We start from the raw sequence: 24177 nt of genomic DNA on the forward strand, positions 1-24177 counted from the left end.
CCTGGTTTTGTCTTCTCCACATATATTGTACTAACCTAGTATTTTTTAATCTCCAGATATCAATTAAATCAAATGCATCCATAACATTTTTAATCTTTTGTAAAGATTAAGGAGGGTTAGTAACCCTCTGGAGAGAGCAAGCACTCCGTCTTTGCATTTGGATTTGATCAACTTTACAACCATAGGTCTCGGTCTAGCATCCTCTTTGCGTTTGCCAATCCTGTGTGCTCGTTCCATTTGGATCCTCTTGACTTCTTCATCCGAAATGCCCAGTTGCTTCTGCAGAATGGCTGTGACGAGGTTCTCCGCGATGCTGTAAGTCTCTTCTACATCTTTCAGTTCAGTTCAGCTCAGTTTATTTTCAGTCTAACAAAAACATATTCAAACATAGATCACGATTCAAAAATGAATAACATGACTGAAACGGGCAGAAGCAAAAAAGCTTATATGCCCAACATACATTTTTTAGATTCAATTAAGTTACCCTTTCTAATAATTCTGCAACACAAAAAGAAATATAGTCATTCAGCATCCACATTCAAGCTGCCCCCCAACAAACAATACAAAAATATGTACCTACACACATACACTTTTCTGTAAATAGATAAACATACATACCTTCTAAATACAACATTTAACCAAACAAACATAAATTTCTAGTTCACATAACTTTTTAAAATACATTGTGACATGTTCTTTTTGAAATTAAATACTGAGTCACTCATTTTTATTTCTTTACCAACAGAATTCCACAAATTAACACCGAGAACAGATAGACATCTACATTTAACCACTAGTCTTGCTTTTGGTAAAATAAACCTAGATTCATCTCTTAGATTGTATTTGCTGGTCTGTAGAGTGAAGTATTTTTGAATTCCTTCTGGAAGAGTATTTATTTTTGCTTTGAACATTATCTGTGTTATTTTATAATAAACAATATCTTGAAATTTCATAAGTTTTGATTTAACAAATAATGGATGGGTATGGTCATAATATCCTGCTTTGTTTATTAGCCGTACAGCTTTTTTTTGCAGCAAAACAATATCATTAGTTATGGTTTTAAAAGTGGTTCCCCAGAGTTCTACACAGTATGTCATGTATGGAAGTATCAAAGTATAATAAATTGTTAACAAAGAATTATAATTAAGTAATTCTTTAGTTTTATACAAAACACCAAGTGTTTTTGATATTTTTGTTTTTATATAATTTACATGTTGTCTCCATGATAATTTATAATAAATTATAACTCCCAAAAACTTAGTATCAAAGACACGCTCAATTTTATATCCATTTATTTTAATATTTACTTCATTAGATACCTCAGTTTTGGTACCAAATATCATAAATTTAGTTTTAGCAATATTAAGTGATAATTTATTCATATCAAACCAGTTTTTAAGCACTGTCATTTCTTGTTCTATTTTTACCAAAAGTTCATTAAAAGATTTTCCAGAACAAAGGATAGTTGTATCATCAGCAAACATAAAAAATGTTAAGAAACTTGATGCATCACAAAAATCATTAATGAAAATTGTAAATAACTTAGGACCAATTATAGAACCCTGTGGAATTCCACAAACTATATTTTTAAATCCAGATATTGTATTATCCACCTGAACACATTGTTTTCTATTTTCTAGATAGCTCTTGATCCAGGACAGAGCTGGCCCTCGGATGCCGTACTTATCCAACTTATTTATTAACTGTCTGTGGTCAATGGTATCGAAGGCCTTTTTTAAATCAATATAGATGGCTATTGTAAATTCATCATTATCCATAGCAGTACTAACCTCCTCCAGCATATGCATTACTGCATACGTAGTTGTTCGATTTTCCCCAAAACCATACTGCTGCTGCTTAAGCAAGGTGTTTTTTTCCAGAAAATTATTAAACTGTTTTGTAAAAAGCTTTTCTAAAATTTTTGAAAATTGAGTGAGTATTGAAATCAGTCTATAATTTTCCATAAGATGCTTATTTCCATTTTTAAAAACAGGAATAACCTTTGCTATCTTCATATCATCTGGGAAGTATCCACACTTGAATGATTGATTACATATGTGAGCCAATGGCTTAGGAATTAAATGAATACATTCTTTAATAATTACCATATCTATGTGATGTATGTCTGTAGATGTTTTACTTTTAAAGGCTCTTACTGTTTGAATTATATCCACTTCTGTTACTCCACTCAAAAACATTGATTTTAAATGAGGGTTTATTGTGTTTTTAGTCAAGCCTGTGTCCTCATAAACAGGTATTTTTTCTGCAAGTGCAGGGCCCATATTAACCAAATAGTCATTAAATTCTTCCACTATCATTTCTTTTTTGTTTAGTTTTATATTATTATCATTTATAAAGTAGCTCGGAGTCTCATGATTTTTACATCTATTACCTAAAACCTGGTTGATTGTGTTCCATGTTTGTTTAATATTATTTTTGCTATCTTCAAATTTCTCGTTATAATAACTTTTCTTTTGCTTTCGTAGAATAGAAGTCAACTTATTTTTATAAATTTTATACTCCATTTCATTTTGTTCAGTTTTATTTTTTAAGTAACTATCATACAGAACATTTTTTCTATTGGAGGCCATTACTAGACCCTTCGTCATCCAAGGCTTATTTTTACTCACTTTCTTTAGTGTGGACTTCACGACTGGACAGCAGGAATTATAAAGTTCTATCCATTTAAACAGAAATGCCCTGTATGAATCATTACAATTTTCAACATACACCCCTTCCCAGAAACATTTTGAAAGCTCATTCTTAAATGCTTGTATTCTTTCAGGTGTCCTTAATCTTGTTAATTTGAACAATGTTTTTTGTGCTATATTATTTACAATCATACTTTGAATATTCACAAACACTGGAAAATGATCTGTGATGTCACTAAGGAGTATTCCACCTGTAGTTATGTCATGGATATTTGTAAAAATATTGTCAATGAGGGCAGCAGATTCTCGCGTTATTCTGCTTGGTTTATCAATTATTGGTTGCAAACCATAAGTAAACATTTCATTTATAAAGTCATTAGTTGGTTTATGGGTTCTCCATTTTAATAAATCAAAATTGAAATCTCCACACACAAAGACACATTTCTTGTTAGCTAGTTTTCCAAGTACTTTTAGTAGGCTGTCATGGAAAAGCTCTACATGTGACCCAGGTGTCCTATAAATACAACTCAAATATGCACTACGTTCGTTGTTTATTTGTATTTTTATAGTCATACTCTCCATAACATCATCTATAACTAGACTGTCGATAATTTCACAGTAATATTTTTTTTGTACATAGAACGCAACGCCACCTCCTTTTTAATTTTTTCTATTTATATTATAAAAATCATAACCTTCTAATATAAACATATCATTAATTTCATCTGTCAACCATGTCTCTGAGATGCAATTGCTTGGAATGTTGATTTTAAAGATTCCAAACACTCTTGTATCTTCTCAAAATTAGCCCTGAGACTTCTACTATTAAAATGAATAAGCAAAAAACCCTTTAAATCCACATTTTTAAAACTATCCTCTGAGTAATATGAAACATTTATGTTATGTAATCCACTTAGATTAATTTCTGGATCAATGTCATTACAAAATTCTCCTACTTTATCATCATTCATTTCTAAATAACTTAAATTTAGTTCCTTACAGCTTATCCTGTCTTGAATATCTTCTTGCCCAGCTATACTGCTTTCTTCCTCGTCAGAAATATAAAAGTCAAACTCATTATTAGTCATCCTCCAAAGAAGTTTAACCAAAATATCAATAATGTACTAAAATGTACGATATAACTTAAAAAAAACACACATTATCCATAATCCTAATGTCCATATACCATGTGTACCATACATTTTCATTGTCCACATACCATTTGTTGTCCTGATTCAACAAGTTATTTAAATTGTTCCAAGTCTTTCACGTTTTTAATCCATATTGGCTTCATTTGATCCGATCCATTTGGCTTTATGTAGACTTTGCCATGTCTCGTCCATGTAGATTGAATCTTATTTTCTTTCCTGAGAATGCGGCCACTTCTTGGAATTTCACCATTTTTCTTTGTCAGGTGCTCATTCAGATAAATTCCAGTGCCCTTTAGCTTTTTGGACTGTCTCAGCAGCTCCATTTTGTGTTTCTGGTTAACCATCTGCATCACTATTATTGGTCTTGCTTTAACATTCTTGTTTGGAAATGAATAGCATGTTGATATGTTTTGTTTCTCAACGATGATGTTTTTACCTCTGAAAAAGTCCAGGAGTTTTTGCTCAAGAGTTTCAAGTTCCTCCGTAGGAGCATCTTCACCTTGGTTCAGCCCAGCTGTAACTCGAGCATAACTGCGGTGTTTCAGCTCTAGTCCTGTGACCACAATGTCATTGACAAGTGATTGTTGCTCCAAATCCTCACATCTCTGCTCCAAAAGTTCAATCCTTTTGTCTCTCTGGATCACATTCTCCTTCAGCTCCTTCACTTCCTCCATGAGGCCCATGATGTTTCCTTGTTGCTTTAGAACCTTAGCAATCTCTTCACCCATGAAGTTTAGAGATTTCTTTATCTCTTCAAGTTCCTCTGACAACTTTTTAATTGTTATTGTCATCTTTTCAAGTAATTTTACACAAGTATTTTAGGTACCGTATTTTCCGCGCTATAAGCCGCCCCGTGTTATAAGCCGCACCTTCAATGAATGGCATATTTAAAAACTTTGTAAACCTATAAGCCGCACCGGGTCATAAGCCGCGCCCATGCTGCGCTAAAGGGAATGTCAAAAAAACAGTCAGATAGGTCAGTCAAACTTTAATAATACAAACCAGTGTGCGAATGTGCAATCACAACAATAGTAACACTCAAAATATTGCAGAGCAATAGCAACATCAATAACTCAACTTTGGTCGAACGTTAATGTCACAGCACACAAAATAAACATTTAAAGCTCACCTTCAGAAGTTATTCCTCATCCATAAATCCCTCGAATTTTTCTTCTTCGGTGTCTGAATTAAAAAATTGGGCGAATACGGCATCCAAAATGGCGGGCTCCGTCTCGTCGAAGTCATCAGAGTCAGTGTCGCTGTTGCTGTCCGGCAGTTCCATGAATCCTGCCTTCCTGGCCGGATCTTTTTTCAGCTATCTTGTTTTTACAATATGCGCGGAAAGTAGCCAGCTTTTTTTGAAAGTCTTTTGGCAGTTGCTGTGAAATAGTAGTCCGTGTGCGGACGGAGAGATTGCGTCTTTTCATGAACCGGAAACACCAAGAAGCTCCACCTTTAAAATCATCCAAGTGAAGTTCGCTTGCTGGCGCTGTTGCCTTCATTGGAATAGTGATGTTACTGACACTTCTGCTTGCTGCTCTCTGCTCAACAACCCACTGTTAGAGTTTGTCCTCCAACTCTTGCCATCTTGCTTTGTTCCCTCAAACTCTGTGTTGTCTTCTTTACTTGGCGCAGGTCATCTTGTTGCTTCCTCCACCTAAGCACCATTGATTCATTTATGTTCAATTCTCTCGCTGCTGCTCTATTTCCGTGTTCTTCTGCGTGACTTATTTCCTTGAGTTTGAATTCTGCGTTGTACGCGTGTCTTTTAGTAGGAGCCATTTTGTGGTCGTCTTTACAGAAACACACAAATGAAATGAATCGGATTAGCCGCGCGCTTCTTCTTCTACGGGGGCGGGTGCTTACCTTGGCGGTTGCGTACCGTAGAAGAAGAAGCGCTTCCTCTTTCCAGGTGGGCGGGTGCTTACCTTGGCGGTTGCGTACCGTAGAAGAAGAAGCGCTTCCTCTTTCCAGGTAGGCGGGTGCTTACCTTGGCGGTTGCTTACCGTAGAAGAAGAAGGGCTTCCTCTTCTACGGGGAAAAAAGATGGCGGCTGTTTACCGTAGTTGCGAAACCTAAACTCTATGAAAATAAATATTTATATTAATACATATATAAGGCGCACCGGGTTATAAGCCGCACTGTCATCTTTTGAGAACATTTTTGGTTTTTAGATGCGGCTTATAGCGCGGAAAATACGGTAACTTGATGAGCTGCACTGAAGTTTTCAGAAGGCCTGTTTGGGCCTTGATTTGATACTCCTAAAATACCTTTTTCAGAGTCCAATGTTGTTGCAATATCCCCAAAGTAGTGAAGTAAAGTATTCCTTCACCATCAGCAATGGAGCATTTCAAGATATTTGTCTCAGATTCCAGATATATTTGATGAATTGTAGAGAGACTCTGAGCAGGGAGAAGCATTGGCAGCCATCTTGTCACCTTCATCTTCATAATCAGCAACTTGTCCCGCATGCTCCTGCAGCGGAGTTCCAACAAGTCTGCCTTTAATTTCTCGCTCTCTGTTGTCAGTCTAGTAGTTTCGAGTTCCTGGCTTGTTAACTCAACTTTTAGTGTCGTCTTTTCCTTTTTTATCTCCACCATTTCAGCGTGATTGTACTTGACTGATTTTTTTCAGCTCTGGAACGTCAGTTATTAGTTCAATCAAAATGTCCAGTTTTTCAAGTTTTTCAACCATAGCTCGCAACATTTTTCGATCGTCCGGAGTAAACATTGCATTTTCGTCCAAATCCCTAGAGGACAATTGATCACGGACGTGTTTAGATTCCTTTGATCCGCGTTGTGGCATAGTTGCAGGGGAACAATGGGCCACTCGGCGTTCGAGGCACCTTATTTTCAGCCAAATCACCCTCGTGAGTAGAATATATCTCACCAATTGCAGAGAGGCGGATATATATAGTGTAAATGACTTCAAATCTTGTGTCACTGGCGCGTTTATGCCATTTATCACATTACATACTGGGACTTGTGTAGAGACTGTCTCAGCTCACGGTGGCCTAACCTGCTGTCCTTTAAACTTGCTGTATTATATAAGTATTTCTGTCCTTATACTGTAGTGCATCAATAAATACACTCTCTTCGAAATATAGTATGTGTTTCTAGCCTTGTACTGTAGTACACCAATACTACAAAAGATAGCATATACGTGTGTAGTTACACTTTTTTTTCTAAAGTTTTTGCGTCCTTGTTGTACATCAATATTACATCCCCCTTGAGATAGTATTTTATATAAGTATTTCAGTACATCAATACATAGACTTTCTCCTATATAAGTACTTCAGTACATAAATACTTACACTTATTTCCAAAGATAGTGTATTGTAAAAGTATGTCAGTAAATCAATACTTAGTTTCTTCTAAAGATACAATGTCTAAGTATTTATGTCGTTGTACTATAGAACATCAATACATAACTTTATTCTAAAGATTATATAAGTATTTCTGTCCATGCATTGTAGTACATCATTACTTAAACTGTCTTTGAAGTATTTCAGTACACGAATACTTATACAATATTCTATCTTTAGAAGAACGTGTAAGTGTTTCAGTACATCAATACTTAGTTTCTTCTAAGGGTACTATACATACAGTGCCCTCCAAAAGTATTGGAACAGTGAGTCCAATTTGTTTATTTTTGTTGTAGACTGAAAACATTTGGGTTTGACAATAAAAGATGAGTATGGGACAATAGATCAACATGTTAGTTTTTATTTCCAGGTATTTGCATCTGGATCTGATACACAACTTAGAAGATAGCACCTTTTGGTTCAGCCTACCCATTTTTCATGAGAGCAAAAGTATCGGAACATGTGACTGACAGGTGTGTGTTGTTGCCCAGGTGTTTCCCAATTACATTGATTATTCAAACACTAAATAGCACTAAATGTCTGAGCTCAGTTTCAGATTGAGTAGGATAGGTTTTGCCTGTGCAGACTGCATTTAGAGTTGGCGCCAACATGAAAACGAGAGTCTATGGGTCTATGGGTGAAAACAAAGCAATTGTGAATCTGAGAGAAGATGGACATTCAATCAGAGCCATTGCACAAGCATTGGCCATAGTGAGTACAACCGTTTGGAATGTTCTGAAGAAGAAAGAAACCACTGGTGTACTAGGCTACAGACGTGGAACAGGACCAAGGAAAACATCAGCAGTTGATGACAGAAACATTGTGAGAGCTATAAAGAACAACTGTTAGTGACATCAGCAACAACCTCCTGAGGGCAGGAGTGAAGGTATCACAATCTACTGTTTGCAGAAGACTTCATGAACAGAAGTACAGAGATTACACCAGAAGATGCAAACCACTCGATAGCAAGAATAATTGGAAGGCCAGGCTACATTTTGGCCAAAAGGTGCAGGGATGAGCCTAAAAAATTCTGGGAGAATGTTTTATGGACTGATGAGACAAAGATTATCTTCTTCCAAAGTGATGGAAAGGCGAAAGTTTGGAGAAAGAAAGGATCTGCTCATGATCCCAAACATACAAGCTCATATGTGAAACACGGCAGAGCTAATGTCATGGCTTGGGCTTGCAAGGCTTCTTCTGGGACGTCATCTTCATTGATGATGTAACCCATGATGGCAGCAGCAAAATGAACTCAGAAGTCTACAGAAACATTTAGTCTTCTAATTTAAAGAAAGATGCAACTAAACTGATTGGGAGATCCTTCATCATGCAGCAAGATAACGACCCAAAACACACTGCCAAAACAACAAAGGAGTTGATCAGGGGCAAGAAGTGGAAGGTTTTAGACTGGCGAAGTCAGTCTCCAGACTTAAACCCAATAGAGCATGTATTTTACCTGCTGAAGAGGAGACTGACAGGAGTAACCCCCTCCCCCCAAAACAAACAAACAACTGAAAAAGGCTATGGAGAAAGCCTGGAAAAGCATCACAAAAGTTTGGTGATGTCAATGGCTCACAGGCTTGATGCAGTTATTGAAAGCAAAGGATTTGCAACTACATATAACCAGGGACGGGGTGGCGCAGTGGAAGAGTGGCCGTGCGCAACCCGGGGGTCCCTGGTTCAAATCCCACCTAGTACCAACCTCGTCACGTCCGTTGTGTCCTGAGCAAGACACTTCACCCTTGCTCCTGATGGGTGCTGGTTGGCGCCTTGCATGGCAGCTCCCTCCGTCAGTGTGTGAATGGGTAAATGTGGAAGTAATGTCAAAGCGCTTTGAGTACCTTGAAGGTAGAAAAGCGCTATACAAGTACAACCCATTTATCATTTATATTAAGTCCTATACACTTTAATGTATTTTAAGGTTATATGTTCCTGTGGGAGCCTATCTATATTATTTATTTATTTATTAATTGTTTTGACAATCTAATCCAATAATGTCAATGATGATGTTGATTAATTATTGGCTGTTTTAGATGGATTATGATTAAGTGAGCCACTTCCTCCTCCTATGATTAAGAAGAAAGGACAGCTGGGCGTTCCCTTTCTCTGTCTGTCATGCTGAAGGAGTGAGGAGTGAAATAGTTTGTCTACCACTAAATAAGTTATTTTGATTATGTAGAAAGTCAACAACGGAGAATATTTTTTGTTTGTGAAAATAAATTATCAACATTTTTAATCTAGAAATATCTCCCCGAGTGCTTATTAAGGAATTTAGTGAGTATTAAACCTCCTCCTCAAGGCTACTTGGCTATCTTTATTGTAATTTTTTTTAAACTTTTTGGAACGACAGAGTAGCCGTAACAAGTAAACAAACTACACTGTAGACCCGAAGGACAATCCACGATCGCTCTGCACCGACGACAGCAAGCAGCCGGCGGGCCGTGAGTAAAATCAGCTGATGAACGTCATGAATGAATGAATGATCGCGCCGCTGCGCTGTATGGAATCATTTTAACGCTATGGAAAGGAAAGTTGCAGATTGTGGATGTGAAATGCAAATGTTGGAAGGATGTTTAGGAATGAACTAAACAATGGACTAAGTGTAAAATAAATTGAGCAGTGTGATTATTTGGAATGATGTCTGGCACACCTGAGACGGCAGCTGAGGCCGACCACATGCCGAGAACGCGCATTGCTTCGCGCAGAGGCAGACTGGGCGCGTGCACAAGGAGGCTAAATGAAATAAAGACTTTGATGACTCATGTTAGAAATGCTGATAAAGTCAATGATGATTTTGAAGTATTTAAAAGAGCTGTGGATGGATTTAAAAATGCCCACAACTTTGTGCAAAACTTGCTATCAGAAGAGGAAAAGAAAAACGATTATTATGACTGGTATGAACCCAGAATAATAAATGTGAATTATTTCATGAAACATGGAAAAGAGAAATTGCACAATCAAAAGTTGGACCACTGGACAGCATATCAAATATATCTCACCAATCAAAGTCTGTCACTGGATCAAAAGCCTCTAGATGTTCCTCAGTATCCTCAGAATTAAAAAGGGCCAAAGCGTAACAGGCTGCTACAGTGGCTCGAGCTGCTGCACTGAAGGAAAAACACATCTTGCAACTGGAGGAAACAAAGCTTTAAGCAAAGATGGAGAAAATGCAACTGGAGGGAACAAAGCTTAAAGCAAAGATGGAGCAAATGGAGTTGGAAGCAGATCTCGCAGCATCAACTGCTAAAATACAAATCCTTCAAAGTGATTTAATTCATGAAAGTAATGAGGTGGCTCAGGAACCCATGACTGAGTATTATGATTCTCACCATGAAAGAGAAACTATGGCGAGCAATGTGGACTTTATAGAGTTTGGTGTAATACCCAAAACCCCACTTCACCAAACCATCTTAAGTCTCCACAGACCTCTACCTAAAAGGAACCCCAGCACATCAGAAGATCTAAATAAACCTCAAAACAAAAACGCAATTAAAAAACACAAGACCCAGAATGTAAATCAGACTCAAATAAAAAATCACTCTGCACAAGATAATGTGGTTATTAATGCTGCTCATGATAACTTGGAAATGGTTATTCAAAGACAAAGTGAAATCATAAAACTCATTGTCTCACAGCAAAAACTCTACTACCAGCTAGAGAGATGTCTGTTTGATGGTAACCCACTGGCATATCAGTCTTTTATCCATGCATTTGAACACTTGATTGAAGACAAGACTGAGAATCATCAAGACCGACTCTACTACTTTGAACAGTTTACATGTGGTTTGCCAAGAGACTTGGTTCGCAGCTGTTTGCACATGGAAGCCAGTAGGGGCTATAATGAAGCAAGGCGCCTCTTAAAGGAACACTTTGGAAATGAGATGAAAATTTCGGGAGGTTACTTGGAAAAAGCCTTGAATTGGACAGCAATTAAAGCTGAGGATGGAAAAATGCTTCATGCATATGCAATGTATTTGAGAGGATGCTGTAATGTAATGCATGATTTACAGCATTTGGAGGAACTTGATATCCCATCAAACCTAAGACTGATTACATCCAAACTACCCTACAAACTCAGAGAAAAGTGGCAAAGCACAGCTTATGAGACACAACAGAGGACTGTCAGGAGAATCAGATTCAACAATTTTGTGGATTTTCTAGAAATGCATGCCAAGATGCTTTTGGATCCATTGTTTGGAGACATTCAGGACCAAATAACGAAAAGGCCTCTTCCAAGAAGCACAAGTGGACTAAAACCAATTAGAGGCATAAACAACAGCTTTGCTACTTCAGTAGCTGTGAATACAGAGTCAGCAGGAAGCGCTGTAAAATACTCTGTTCAACTGCAACCTGCTCAAACCACACCCAGTGGTATCATCCCTTTATGTAGTATTTTAATGGCAAACATGCTCTGATTGACTGCTCACAATTCAAAACACAGTCACATAACGAAAAGATTGATTTTTTTTTAAGAAGGTAAGGATATTGTTTTGGTTGCCTACTAAAAGGTCATTTGAGCAAAAATTGTAAAAGAAGATTAATGTGTCAGGTTTGCAAGATGAAACATCCTACTGCACTTCATATTCCAAGTGAAAAAGGCCCAAAAGCGGCAAAAACAAGCAAAGCCCACTGTTGGGACAGAAGATACCCCTATAAGCATTGCTTTTGTTTCAGCCGGTGATGCAACCGGGGCCGGGATAGACTGTGCACTTGCAATTGTGCCAGTCAGAGTTAAGGCGGGAAAAGGGAACAGGTATGTTCGGATCGATGCCTTCCTCGATCCAGGCAGCACGGCAACATTTTGCACAGAGAATCTAATGAACAAACTGAATGTGAAAAGACGCAAAACACAAATTATTTTGCAAACAATAGGACAGGAAAAGCCTGTGAAGACCTATGAGGTTAGAGGACTGAAGGTTGGAGGGTTCGCATATCTGGACCTGCCAAAAGTGTATACACAGAGCAAGATACCTGTGTCAAAGGAAAACATCATCACAAAGGCTGACTTGAAGAGGTGGCCATATCTTGGTGGTATCGACTTGAAGGAAATTGAGGCAGAGATTAAACTTCTTATTGGGACTGATGTTCCTTGGGCAATGGAGCCGTTGAATATAATAAACAGTGAAAAAAATGGACCATATGCAGTCCAAACCATACTGGGATGGGGGCTAACTAGACCACTCAGTTGCAGTGCTACAGAAGATGCTGGGCCCACTGCAGTATCAACTAACAGAATCTTTCCAGGATAAAGACAAAGTCACACCTCGGGATAAGTTCAGAGAGAAAGAAAGACATCGTCATTCCTCCTCTTCTTCTTCCAAAAAAGGCCAGGACAAAGATAAAGAAAATATCTCTTCTGGAACCGATGGACAAAGGAGTATCTTCGACTCACGCAAGAAAAAAGCAAATGGAACAGCACAAGAAGAAACTTGAGTCCCGGAGATCTGGTGTTCATTGTTGATAACACAGCACCAGGAAACTCATGGACGATGGGCCGCATTGTAAAGACATTTCCAGATGCCAAAGGCTTATTTTGGTTAAAACCAAGACCAACACGGTTCAACGACCAATCTCTGCCTGCAAATGGAAGCAGTTTGATGGACTGAAGGGGGATTTGGTTCTCCAGCCTTGATGAGTCGATGACCGCTTCAGATATGACTATGGACTTTGAGACTAGACCAGTAACTCAATTGATCTTGAATTTAAAGAACATAATTGTTTATATTCAATTGTTCTATTATGGCTCCTTTGAATTATATTATTTATGTAATTGTTTAGCTGAAGCACACAATTAGGGGCCGGGTATGTTGGAGCCTATCTATATTATTTATATATTCATTGTTTTGACAATCTAATCCAATAATGCCAATGATGATGTTGATTAATTATTGGATGTTTTAGATGGATTATGATTTGACTGATTGTGTTCAGCTGCTCACATTCCTCCAGGTGAGCCACTTCCTCCTCCTATGATTAAGAAGACAGGACAGCTGGGCGCTCCCTTTGTCTGTCTGTCATGATGGAGTGAGGAGTGAAATAGTTTTTTTTACCACGAAATAAGTTATTTTGGTTATGTAGAAAGTCAACCACAAAGAATATTTTTTGTTTGTGAAAATAAATGATCAACATTTTGAATCTAGAAATATCTCCGCGAGTGCTTAAGGAATTTAGTGAGTATTAAACCTTCTCTTCAAGGCTACTCGGCTATCTTTATTTTAGTTTTTTCGAAACTTTTTGGAACGACAGAGTAGCCGTAACAGTTCCAATAGTTTTGTTCACCTAAAAGTGTTGTGTTCCATTACAAATAATATTATCTTATAAGTTGTGTATCAGATCCAGATGTAAATACTTGGAAATGAAAGCTAAAATGTTGATCTCTTGTCTTATATTCATCTTTTGATGTCAAACCCAAATGTTTTCAGTCTACAACAAAAATAAAGGAACTGGCCTCACTGTTCCAATACTTTTGGAGGGCACTGTATAAGTGTTTCTATCCTTGGACTGTAGTACATCAATACTTACACTTATTCTAAAGATAGTAAATGATCCAAGTCTTTCTCTCCTTGTATTTGTAGCACACCATTACTTAAACTGACTTCTATTGATAGCATATACAGTTGTGATCAAAATTATTCAACCCCCACACAATTTTGGTGTTTTAGCAAGTTGGACATTTATTCCTTATTTTGTTTATAGTCATATCAAATAAAGATGTGTCAAATAGACAAATGCAACTTAAATTGTAACACTGTATTTTACAAAATACCAAAAAAGGACATTTTTCTTAATATCTCATTGACAAAATGATTCAACCCCCTGGTTACATGCATCTTTAGTACTTAGTAGAACAACCTTTGGCAGTAATGACATCCTTCAAACGTGATACATAACCGGACACAAGCTTCTTGCAAGCATCTACAGGTATTTTAGCCCATTCCTCTTGGGCAAAGGCCCCCAGTTCATTCATATTCTTGGGCTTGCGTGCTGCAACTGCCTTCTTCAAGTCCCACCACAGCTTTTCTAGAGGATTTAGGTCTGGTGACTGTGAAGGCCACTCCAGAGTCTTCCAGCCCTTCTTCTGCAACCACTCTGATGTTGATTTGGAGGTATGTTTGGGATCGTTGTCCTGTTGGAAGGTCCAACGTCTCCCAAGCCTCAGCTTTGTCACTGACTTCATGACATTTGCAGCTAATATATCCTGGAAGGAAATAGAATTCATAATGCCTTGAACGCGCTGGAGATTCCCGGTACCTGAGGCAGAGAAACAGCCTCAGAGCATGATTGACCCCCCACCATGCTTAACAGTAGGAAAGGTGTTCTTCTCTTTGTAAGCTTCATTTTTTCTCCTCGAGACATAACCTTGATTCATAGGCCCAAAGAGTTCCAGTTTTGTCTCATCACTCCATAGAACAGTTTCCCAAAACCTTTGGGGTTTGTCCAGATGATTTTTGGCATGTTATCTATTTTCTTGTGCCTGGTAGTCAGAAGTGGTGTGTGCCTGGGAGTTCTGGCATGGAGGCCTTCATCTCGTAGCGCGCACTTTATTGTCTGGGACGAAACCTGCGTTCCCCCCTCTGCAATGTCCTGTTGTAGTTCCTCAGCTGTTACCCGGGGGTTTTTCACCACTGTACGCTCCAAATACCGGACAGCAGTTGCACACAGCATCCTCTTTCTACCACGCCCAGGCAGTGTTTCCACTGTGTCTTTAGCTTTAAACTTGCCAATTATGCTCCCAACTGTGTCTCTTGGAATGTGTAATGTCTTTGCTATTTTCTTATATCCATATCCTTTCTTATGAAGAGAAATTACCTCCTTTCTTGACTTCACCATGTTGCAAATACACCATTGACCCACTACAAGAAGCTGAGCGTCACAGTCTTTTTCAATCAGTTTAATTTTGCTCTTTATGCTTCTAATCACATCTACAGGTGTTTTCAACACCTAATATTTTATTCAAATTATGTTCTTAAGAGTTATGATCTTCAAGGGGTTGAATAATTTTGTCAATGAAATATTAAGAGAAATGACACTGTTTGGTATGTTACAACATATAATGTTGTAATTCAATTTGCATTTGTCGACTTAATGCATCTTTATTTGATATGACTATAAATAAAATACGGAATAAATGTCCAACTTGCTAAAACACCAAAATTGTGTGGGCGTTGAATAATTTTGATCACAACTGTAAGTGTTTCTATCCTTGTCATGTACTTTCTCCTAAAGGTAGTATACTATATAAGTATTTCAGTACATCAATACATACACTTTCTCCTAAAGATAATATACAAGTGATTCTGTCCTTGTACTGTAGTACGCTTTATTCTAAATATAACAGTAAACTAAGTATTTCTGTCCCTGTACATCAATACATAGTTTTTTTTGTAAAGATAGTATATAAGTGTTTCTGTAAATCAATACTCACTATTTCCCCTATAGTTCAAAATTATATAAGTGTTTCTATCCTTGTACTGTAGTACATCAATACTTACACTTTCTTCTAAAGGTAGTGTTTTATAGAAGGTAGTGGAATTAGTTATCATGTACAAGATGTATTTACGGTACATTTTTAACTCCATGTTATACATGTATGTTTGTCCCCTCATTCAAAGGGCTTCCAAAGAAGAGGTGGACCCAAAGGAGACATTGTGAGTATCACTTTTGTTTGTGAATGATTGGAGCCTTCAATATGAAACACTAACAAATATTCTGTTTTCTGCTTGAAGGTAGACTCCGACGTGGAGGGACTAGCTGGTGAGAAAGGGAAAAAGTAAGACCAGTCATTTTGAACTTTCTGAAGTTGACCTGTTGATATTTAAATATTGAAAGCAAAGACAAATAATATACTATTTGACTGAGACCCATTTTGGGTCCCTAAGACTTTTAACAATCAAGGAAAGACCTTAAGGTTTTAAAAACCAAAATGGCCCCTACATTCGTTAACTTTTAAGTGTGCGGCCCTTTGTGGTAAAGTTTTGGACATCCCTTGTTTCGTTTTAATGAATAGCTGAGCAGAAAGGAATCCTGTATAGATTATACATTAATAGTACTTTAAAACATTTTTTTTAATTAAAGTGAGTCATTGTGTTTCAGTATTTTTGCCCTGCCACTTGTAGGAACCCTCATTCTGCATGTTTTTGTACAAACTATTGTTGGACAATCTCTCAACGCTGCATTCAAACATTTTCATAGTTGAACCTTACATGTAGAAACACAATTGTTTCTTGGTGCTGTGCTTACTAAACGGAGGAAAACAAATCTAAAGGACAAGAACTTGCAATTTTTAAAATCAGTATCTCATGATTGTTTGGGTGTGACAGGGTATGTCTGGAGAATCTGGCACTAAAGGACAGGTGAGTTGTGTATGATCATGTGTTAAGTAAATATACACTTCATGCACTTGTATGTGTTTGCAGCACAGAGTGAGGAGACCTTGGACATAATGGTCCAACATGGAGACTCTGGGAAGCCAGGTGATGTAGGACCCCCTGGACTGCCTGGTCCTCGGGGGTTGAACGGCATGAGCGGTGTGCATGGCAGGCCGGGTATTGAGGGTCCACCGGTGAGTCCACTCACTGTTTGGGAAATGTAATTGTTGTCACTTTTACACAATGTTGTTCTTCTCTTCAGGGACAAGATATATCTGACCAGCATATTATTGATGTGGTATAAAGAATGTTGCAAGGTGAGCTTTACCACTCTAATTTCCCTCCCCAAAAATAATTGCTTGTTATTGTAAACAAAAACTCTATTACATATGTAAAGTTTCAGTTCAATATGTCAAAATTGAAAATGACAGTTAGCCAAAATCAAATCAAAACCAAAAATGTTGGAAGATGTGTGGAGATGTGGTGGAGAGGTTAGGGTTAGTGTTTTATAGGAAGGAATAAGTTATTGTGTATAACAGGGGTCACCAACGCGGACACCCTAACCCTAACACGTAAGGACCAGATGAGTAGCCCGCTGGCCTGTTCTAAAAATAGCTCAAATAGCAGCACTTACCAGTGAGCTGCCTCTATTTTTTAAATTATATTTATGTACTAGCAGGGTTAGGGTTAACCCCAACTCTCGCTTTGCTCGACATTTTTAATTCTAAGAGAGACAAAACTAAAATTTAATTAGAAAATCCAAGAAAATATTTTAAAGACTTGGTCTTTTTACTTTGCTTCTTATAACTTTCAGAAAGACAATTTAAGAGAAAAAATACATTCTTGAAAATGATTTTAGGATTTTTAAACACATATACCTTTTTGCCTTTTAAATTCATTCCTCTTCTTTCCTGAAAATTTAAAATGTTAAGCACGCCAGGCTGCACCAAACTTTTGGTGCTTTGTTCACACAGAAAAGTACAGTGGTGTATGTGCAGCAACTATGAAGGTTGCAAGCCTGTTTGGTTCCACTTATCTTTGTGAATCAGCCTTTTCTGACATGAACTTCATCAAGAAGAAACACAGAACAAGCCTCACTGATGCACATCTGCAAGACTCACTCAGAGTTGCAGTTTCTAGTTACACAGCAGAGTACAACACACTAGTTAACAGAATGCCATGCCAGGCTTCCCACTAACTGACAAAGAAACATATATCAGATTTGGTGTCCAGTTCAAAGTGTGACATGATGAGAGTTGACTTTTGTATTTTACGTGAGTTATTATTTGTACAAACATGGTACAAAGTAATTCATGATTTGTTAAAAAATGTTAGTGGCTAGCTAACCTTAACCCTAACCCTAAATCATTAAGATCAGTTTTTCCACATAATATTTATTATTAATAATAACATAGAGCTAAAGGTAAATGTAGCAAATTGGCTATTTTTGGCAATTTATTTAAGTGTGTAATAAACTGGTAGGCTTTCGCATAAATCAGTACTCAAGAAGTAGCCCTTGGTTTCAAAAAGGTTGGTGCCCCCTGGTGTATAAGATGTATGTATGGTATATTTTTAATCTCTACATTATACAGTTCCTAAATGAATCTCTTTTTTTGTGACAGAGAGGCTGGCAGCAGTAGCAGTGAGCACTACAAGGGCTACGCCGTTGAACAACCGGCTATTCTGGTCCTCCGTGATTAATGGTTCCACAAGGACCACATGGTTTGCCTGGTTCCCGAAGAATTCCTGGAACGATGGGAGCTGACAGACGGATTGGAAACACAGGTCTTAAAGGTAGGGACATGTTTAGTTTCATCTACAGTAATGTGTGTGTGTATACATATGCTTACATATACATATTTAAACATGTGTATACATTTGTACCAATGTGTACATATGTATGCACTTTTTTTTAGTCAATATACAAACGTACAACGAATTAGGGTTAGGGTTAGAGGGTTAACCCTAACCCCAACCCTAACCGACTGTCTTTCTATGCCTAAAACCTACCCTCTAACCATAACCCCAACCCTAAACGACTTTCTTTCTATGCCTAAATGCTACCCATCTCGCTTTCTCTTTAAATCTAACCCTAAATCCTTACCCTAACCCCAATCCTAACCCCAACCCTAACCGACTGTCTTTCTATGCCTAAAACCTACCCTCTAACCCCAACCCTAACCGACTTTCTTTCTATGCCTGAATCCTACCCGTCTCCCTTTCTCTTTAAATCTAACCCTAAATCCTTACCCCAACCCTAACCGACTGTCTTTCTATGCCTAAGACCTACCCTCTAACCCCAATCCCAACCCCAACCCCAACCCAAATCCTTACCCTTACCCTAACCCCAACCCAAATCCTTACCCTTACCCTAACCCCAACCCTTACCCTAACCCAAATCCTTACCCCAACCCTAACCCTAACCGACTGTCTTTTCTATCCCTAAGACCTACCCTCTAACACCAACCCTAACACCAACCCTAACACCAACCCTAACCCCAACCGGCTGTCTATCTATGCCTAAGACCTACCCTCTAACCCCAATCCCAACCACAACCCTAACCCCAATCCCAACCACAACCCTAACCCTAACCCCAACCCTAACCCAAATCCTTACCCCAACCCTAACCCCAACCCTTACCCTAACCCAAATCCTTACCCCAACCCTAACCCTAACCGACTGTCTTTTCTATGCCCAAGACCTACCCTCTAACCCCAACCCTAACCCCAACCCAGACCCCAACCCGAATCCTTACCCTAACCCCAACCCAAATCCTTAGCCCAACCCTTACTTTAACCCAAATCCTTACCCCAACCCTAACCCTAACTGACTGTCTTTTCTATGCCTAAGACCTACCCTCTAACCCCATGCCTAAGACCTACCCTCTAACCCCAACCCTAACACCAACCCCAACCCCAACCCCAACCCCAACCCCAACCCCAACCCCAATCCCAACCCCAACCCCAACCCTAACCCCAACCCCAACCCTAACCCCAACCGACTGTCTTTCTATGCCTAAGACCTACCTTCTAACCCAAATCCCAACCCCAACCCTAACCCTAACCCCAACCCTAACCCCAACTGACTGTCTTTCTATGCCTAAAACCTACCCTCTAACCCCAACCCTAACCGACTTTCTTTCCATGCCTGAATCCTACCCGTCTCTCTTTCTCTTTATATCTAACCCTAAATCCTTACCCTTACCCCAACCCTAACCAACTGCCTTTCTATGCCTAAGACCTGCCCTCTAACCCCAATCACAACCCCAACCCTAACCCCAAACCCAACCCAACCCAAATCCTTACCCTTACCCCAACCCTAAACCTAACCCCAACCGACTGTCTTTCTATGCCTCAAACCTACCCTCCAACCCCAATCCCAACCACAACCCTAACCACAACCCCAACCCTAACCACAACCCCAACCCTAACCCCCAACCCTAACCCCAAACCCTAACCCCAACCCTAACCCCAACCGACTGTCTTTCTATGCCTAAAACCTACCCTCTAACCCCAACCCTAACTGACTTTCTTTCTATGCCTGAATCCTACCCGTCTCTCTTTCTCTTGAAATCTAACCCTAAATCCTTACCCTTACCCCAACCCTAACCGACTGTCTTTCTATGCCTAAGACCTACCCTCTAACCCCAATCCCAACCACAACCCTAACCCCAACCCTAACCCCAACCCAAATCCTTACCCTTACCCCAAACCAAATCCTTACCCTTACCCTAACCCCAACCCTTACCCTAACCCAAATCCTTACCCCAACCCTAACCCTAACCGACTGTCTTTTCTATCCCTAAGACTTACCCTCTAACCCCAACCCTAAACCAACCCTAACCCCAACCGACTGTCTATCTATGCCTAAAACCTACCCTCTAACCCCAACCACAACCCTAACCCCAACCCAAATCCTTACCCTTACCCCAACCCTAACCCCAACCCTTACCCTAACCCAAATCCTTACACCAACCCTAACCCTAACCGACTGTCTTTGCTATGCCTAAGACCTACCCTCTAACCCCAACCCTAACCCCAACCCCTAACCCCAACCGACTATCTTTCTATGCCTAAAACCTACCCTCTAACCCCAACCCTAACCGACTTTCTTTCCATGCCTGAATCCTACCCGTCTCTCTTTCTCTTTAAATCTAACCCTAAATCCTTACCCTTACTCCAACCCTAACCAACTGCCTTTCTATGCCTAAAACCTACCCTCTAACCCCAATCCTAACCCCAAACCCAACCCTAACCCCAACCCTAACCCCAACCCAAATCCTTACCCTTACCCCAACCCTAAACCTAACCCCAACCCTAACCCCAACCCTTACCCCAACCCTTGCCCTAACCCAAATCCTTACCCCAACCCTAACCCTAACTGACTGTCTTTTCTATCCCTAAGACCTACCCTCTAACTCCAACCCTAACCCCAACCCTAACCCCAACCACAAACCCAACCCTAACCGACTGTCTATCTATGCCTAAGACCTACCCTCTAACCCCAACCACAACCCCAACCCCAACCCTAACCCCAACCCAAATCCTTACCCCAACCCTAACCCCAACCCTTACCCTAACCCAAATCCTTACCCCAACCCTAACCGACTTTCTTTTCTATGCCTGAAACCTACCCTCTAACCCCAACCCCAACCCTAACCCTAACCCTAACCCCAACCCAAATCCTTTTTTTTCAATCGCGCCATTTCACTTCACGAGTCAAGCCTGATGAAGGTATACACCGAAACGTTGCTATCGACTCGTACATGTAAATAGAAATTTTGTATATTGTTACTTACTGTTTGTTTACATGTCACTCCAGCTGGCCTGGTTGCGACGCGACGAGTCATTACGACAAGTCGCCGTTTTCATTTTGTAAATAAATCGTCTATTTTTCAATATACAATTTTTCTTATTCACCCGGTTTCATATCAGCGTTGTTTGGTACATATTTTGGCTGAAAAAGCACTTATTTCTTACCGTACACGCCGAGATCCAAACCGGAAGTACTCCCTCTGACCTCGACGTAGCCCCGCCCACGGGCACGCTGATTCTTCTTTTTTACTAAAAGAAGTGAATTAAAGACAATATATTTTTCATCAGAGAGGATATAGCACCATTCTCTGCTATTTTTGTTATCATTTTCACCAGCGGCATAATTTTTTATAATTAGAAATGTCCGACTGGTACCAAGAGGGCTGGATTCCAGCCAGGTCGGGGCGGAAGCGCAAAGCCCGGCGACAACCACCGCGCCAAGAATGGCCAATCCGGGAAGAAGAGCGTCCCTACCATCATCCAGATGATCAAGGTCCTCGGCGTTTCCAACCACCACCTCAAAGATCCTATGCTGAAGTGGCAAGGGGACGCCAAAACACTCATTTGGAGAGTCATCACCGCCCCCACTCATGGACACGCCGCCATTTTGGCCACGAAGAAGCCAGATATGTGCAGCAGGAGCCGCGCCACAGCGCCCCTCAATGGAAAAATCGGAACACTGCACCCCCAATTCACAACACTAGGAACATTAGGCAGCAAAGATTCAATCCCCTGCCGCCTTTAATGCCTCAATATGCACCACAAAATTATCCCCGCAATCCTCCCCGTCCCAGAAAAAAACGCAAGCAGCGTAGGGACCCTCCCAGGAGGAATACGGCCCCTAATAATGTTCATAATCACAATAATAATTATAACAATTACAACACAGATATTGAGAGCAATGTAAAAGCAAAATGTTTTTACAACATTATCAAAATTACACACCATCAAAACATTGTTTCCAAAAAAGACCCCCCACAGTCCATAAGTAAAATGGAACAAACACTGGCCACCATGATTAGACCGGCGGTTACAAACCCTGACACTGATGAACTCATTAAAGACAATGCACAAATGTGGGCAGAAGAAACATTTTTTATTCTGAGACACCACTACAGAGAGGCCTTAAAAATTGAAATGGACAAAATTACCAAATTTGGTGGTGAGGACTGGAGACCCGCTTTTCAGATGGCCTCAACATGGACCAGAAGACATCTGGGACGCAGACTCATGGGGGACACCCTTCGACTGGCCGAGGCTCAAATCCTCGCAGCCTTCGCTGACCTCCCTGTCAACACTGAGGTGACACGCCCGACCCAGGCCCTACCCCGCCCCCCCCCACCACCACCTTGGTGTCGGTTGGCACCATTACCGACAGCACCGGCCCGAATTGGTCTCCATACGTGGAACGAGAGGCGGACCCCCCAGCACAGATGACCTCCTTCCTCCCGCATTCCACACCTCCTCCTGCAGTTTTGAAACCACCCTTGGAACAGAGGAGGACACGACACCTCCGTCCTCGCATCAGATCAGCAGACGACACCACCAACGAGAGGCCGCCTACACAACCCTCTCCTGCACGTCGCGTAACACCTCCTCCGAGTCCACCTGCAACACAGGACCCTGTTATCCCAACACACGCAAAGGACATCACACAGGAGACCCGCACACAGACCCAGGACAACATCCAACCACCACGGGAGTCCACGCCCCCCGGGACGCTTCTTATCGACCTGGACAACGAGGTACTGGATTTTGTGGGACTCACCCCTGTGACGTCATCGGCCAATCCCAACACGCCCCACAACTGGTCCATATCCTCATCGAACCCGGACACGCCCCCTGACTGGTCCCAGCTCTTCCGAGATCTTCAAAAGGAGACCGCACAGTCACCACAGGCACCCACCCCTGTCCGGCCCCCATTCATCGACCACCAGGACTCACCTCAGCAGGAACAGGCACCTGAGGGACGTCCTCCAACACCGTCCTCCCCCTCTCCTAGCACGCCCCTTCCCATCCCGGCGACGTGGGAGGGACCCTCGACCCCAACCACCCCACACAGCCCGACCACTTCAGATAGCGCCGAGGAGGTGCAGGTTGTTATGGGTGCCCCCCCTCAAAAACCCACCAGACACCCCAACACATCGCGCAAGATGTCAGATTGGAAGTTGTCGACTAACAGGAGGATCCTGATTGTCGGCGACTCCAACCTGGCACATATACCACCTTTCCACCGCAACGACCTGCAGATCGACAGTTACCCGGGGGCCAATTTCCGGCACGCGGAGGCCCTCCTGGCCAGGGCCAGAGTTGCTGTCCAGGTTGAAGTGCTGGTGTTAGCTTTTGGGCTCAACAACTGTGAGCAAAAAGTTAAGGAGACAACCATTAATCAGCTCCAAGGTGCACTCAGGGCGGCCAGGAACACATTCCCAACTGCCTGGGTGGTAATTCCCCTGTTGAACTATTCAGCTGATCTGCCTTTGGAGGAGAAAAACAATCTCCAGCAGCTGAATAGCTTCATCAGGAGCAATTATGCTCACATCCCGGCCCTAGACAGTCGAGAGTTTGAGACCCAAGCAGACCACATCCATTGGATGCCAGGTACTGCTAAGCTCATGTTACAACATTGGCTTCGGGATTTAAACTCCACAGCCCCACAATCCCGAGCACTCGGGGGGGAAGTAGGAGCGTGGTAAATTTGGCCCACAACTTCACGCCGACCCCCTCACAAATTTCCTTACTCAATAAGGGCCTCAATTTTATTCCTTCCATTAATCTCAGTAGTGACTGGCATCATCAACTCCAGTCGGACCTCCAGCACTACCATA

General features: G+C 40.7%; 1 protein-coding gene across 5 annotated transcripts in view; it reads left to right on the top strand.

Moving 5' to 3' along the window:
• The window catches only part of LOC133545246 (collagen alpha-2(IX) chain-like), a 52493-nt gene that overhangs the window by 12175 nt on the left and 16141 nt on the right, over positions 1 to 24177 (top strand). Inside the window, exons 3-8 of one of the 5 annotated variants that reach the window (XM_061890638.1) lie at positions 15779 to 15814; positions 15893 to 15936; positions 16487 to 16519; positions 16583 to 16728; positions 16797 to 16851; positions 18157 to 18328. In XM_061890638.1, coding sequence (XP_061746622.1) covers positions 15779 to 15814; positions 15893 to 15936; positions 16487 to 16519; positions 16583 to 16592 — 123 coding nt within the window. In that variant the 3' untranslated portion in view covers positions 16593 to 16728; positions 16797 to 16851; positions 18157 to 18328. Of the gene's footprint in view, positions 1 to 15778; positions 15815 to 15892; positions 15937 to 16376; positions 16729 to 16796; positions 16852 to 18156; positions 18329 to 24177 lie in introns of those variants that run through there. The other 4 variants (XM_061890637.1, XM_061890635.1, XM_061890634.1 and 1 more) reach the window with 4 other exon arrangements.

Source organism: Nerophis ophidion, linkage group LG28 (assembly GCF_033978795.1).
Source record: "Nerophis ophidion isolate RoL-2023_Sa linkage group LG28, RoL_Noph_v1.0, whole genome shotgun sequence".
Lineage (NCBI taxonomy): Eukaryota > Metazoa > Chordata > Actinopteri > Syngnathiformes > Syngnathidae > Nerophis > Nerophis ophidion.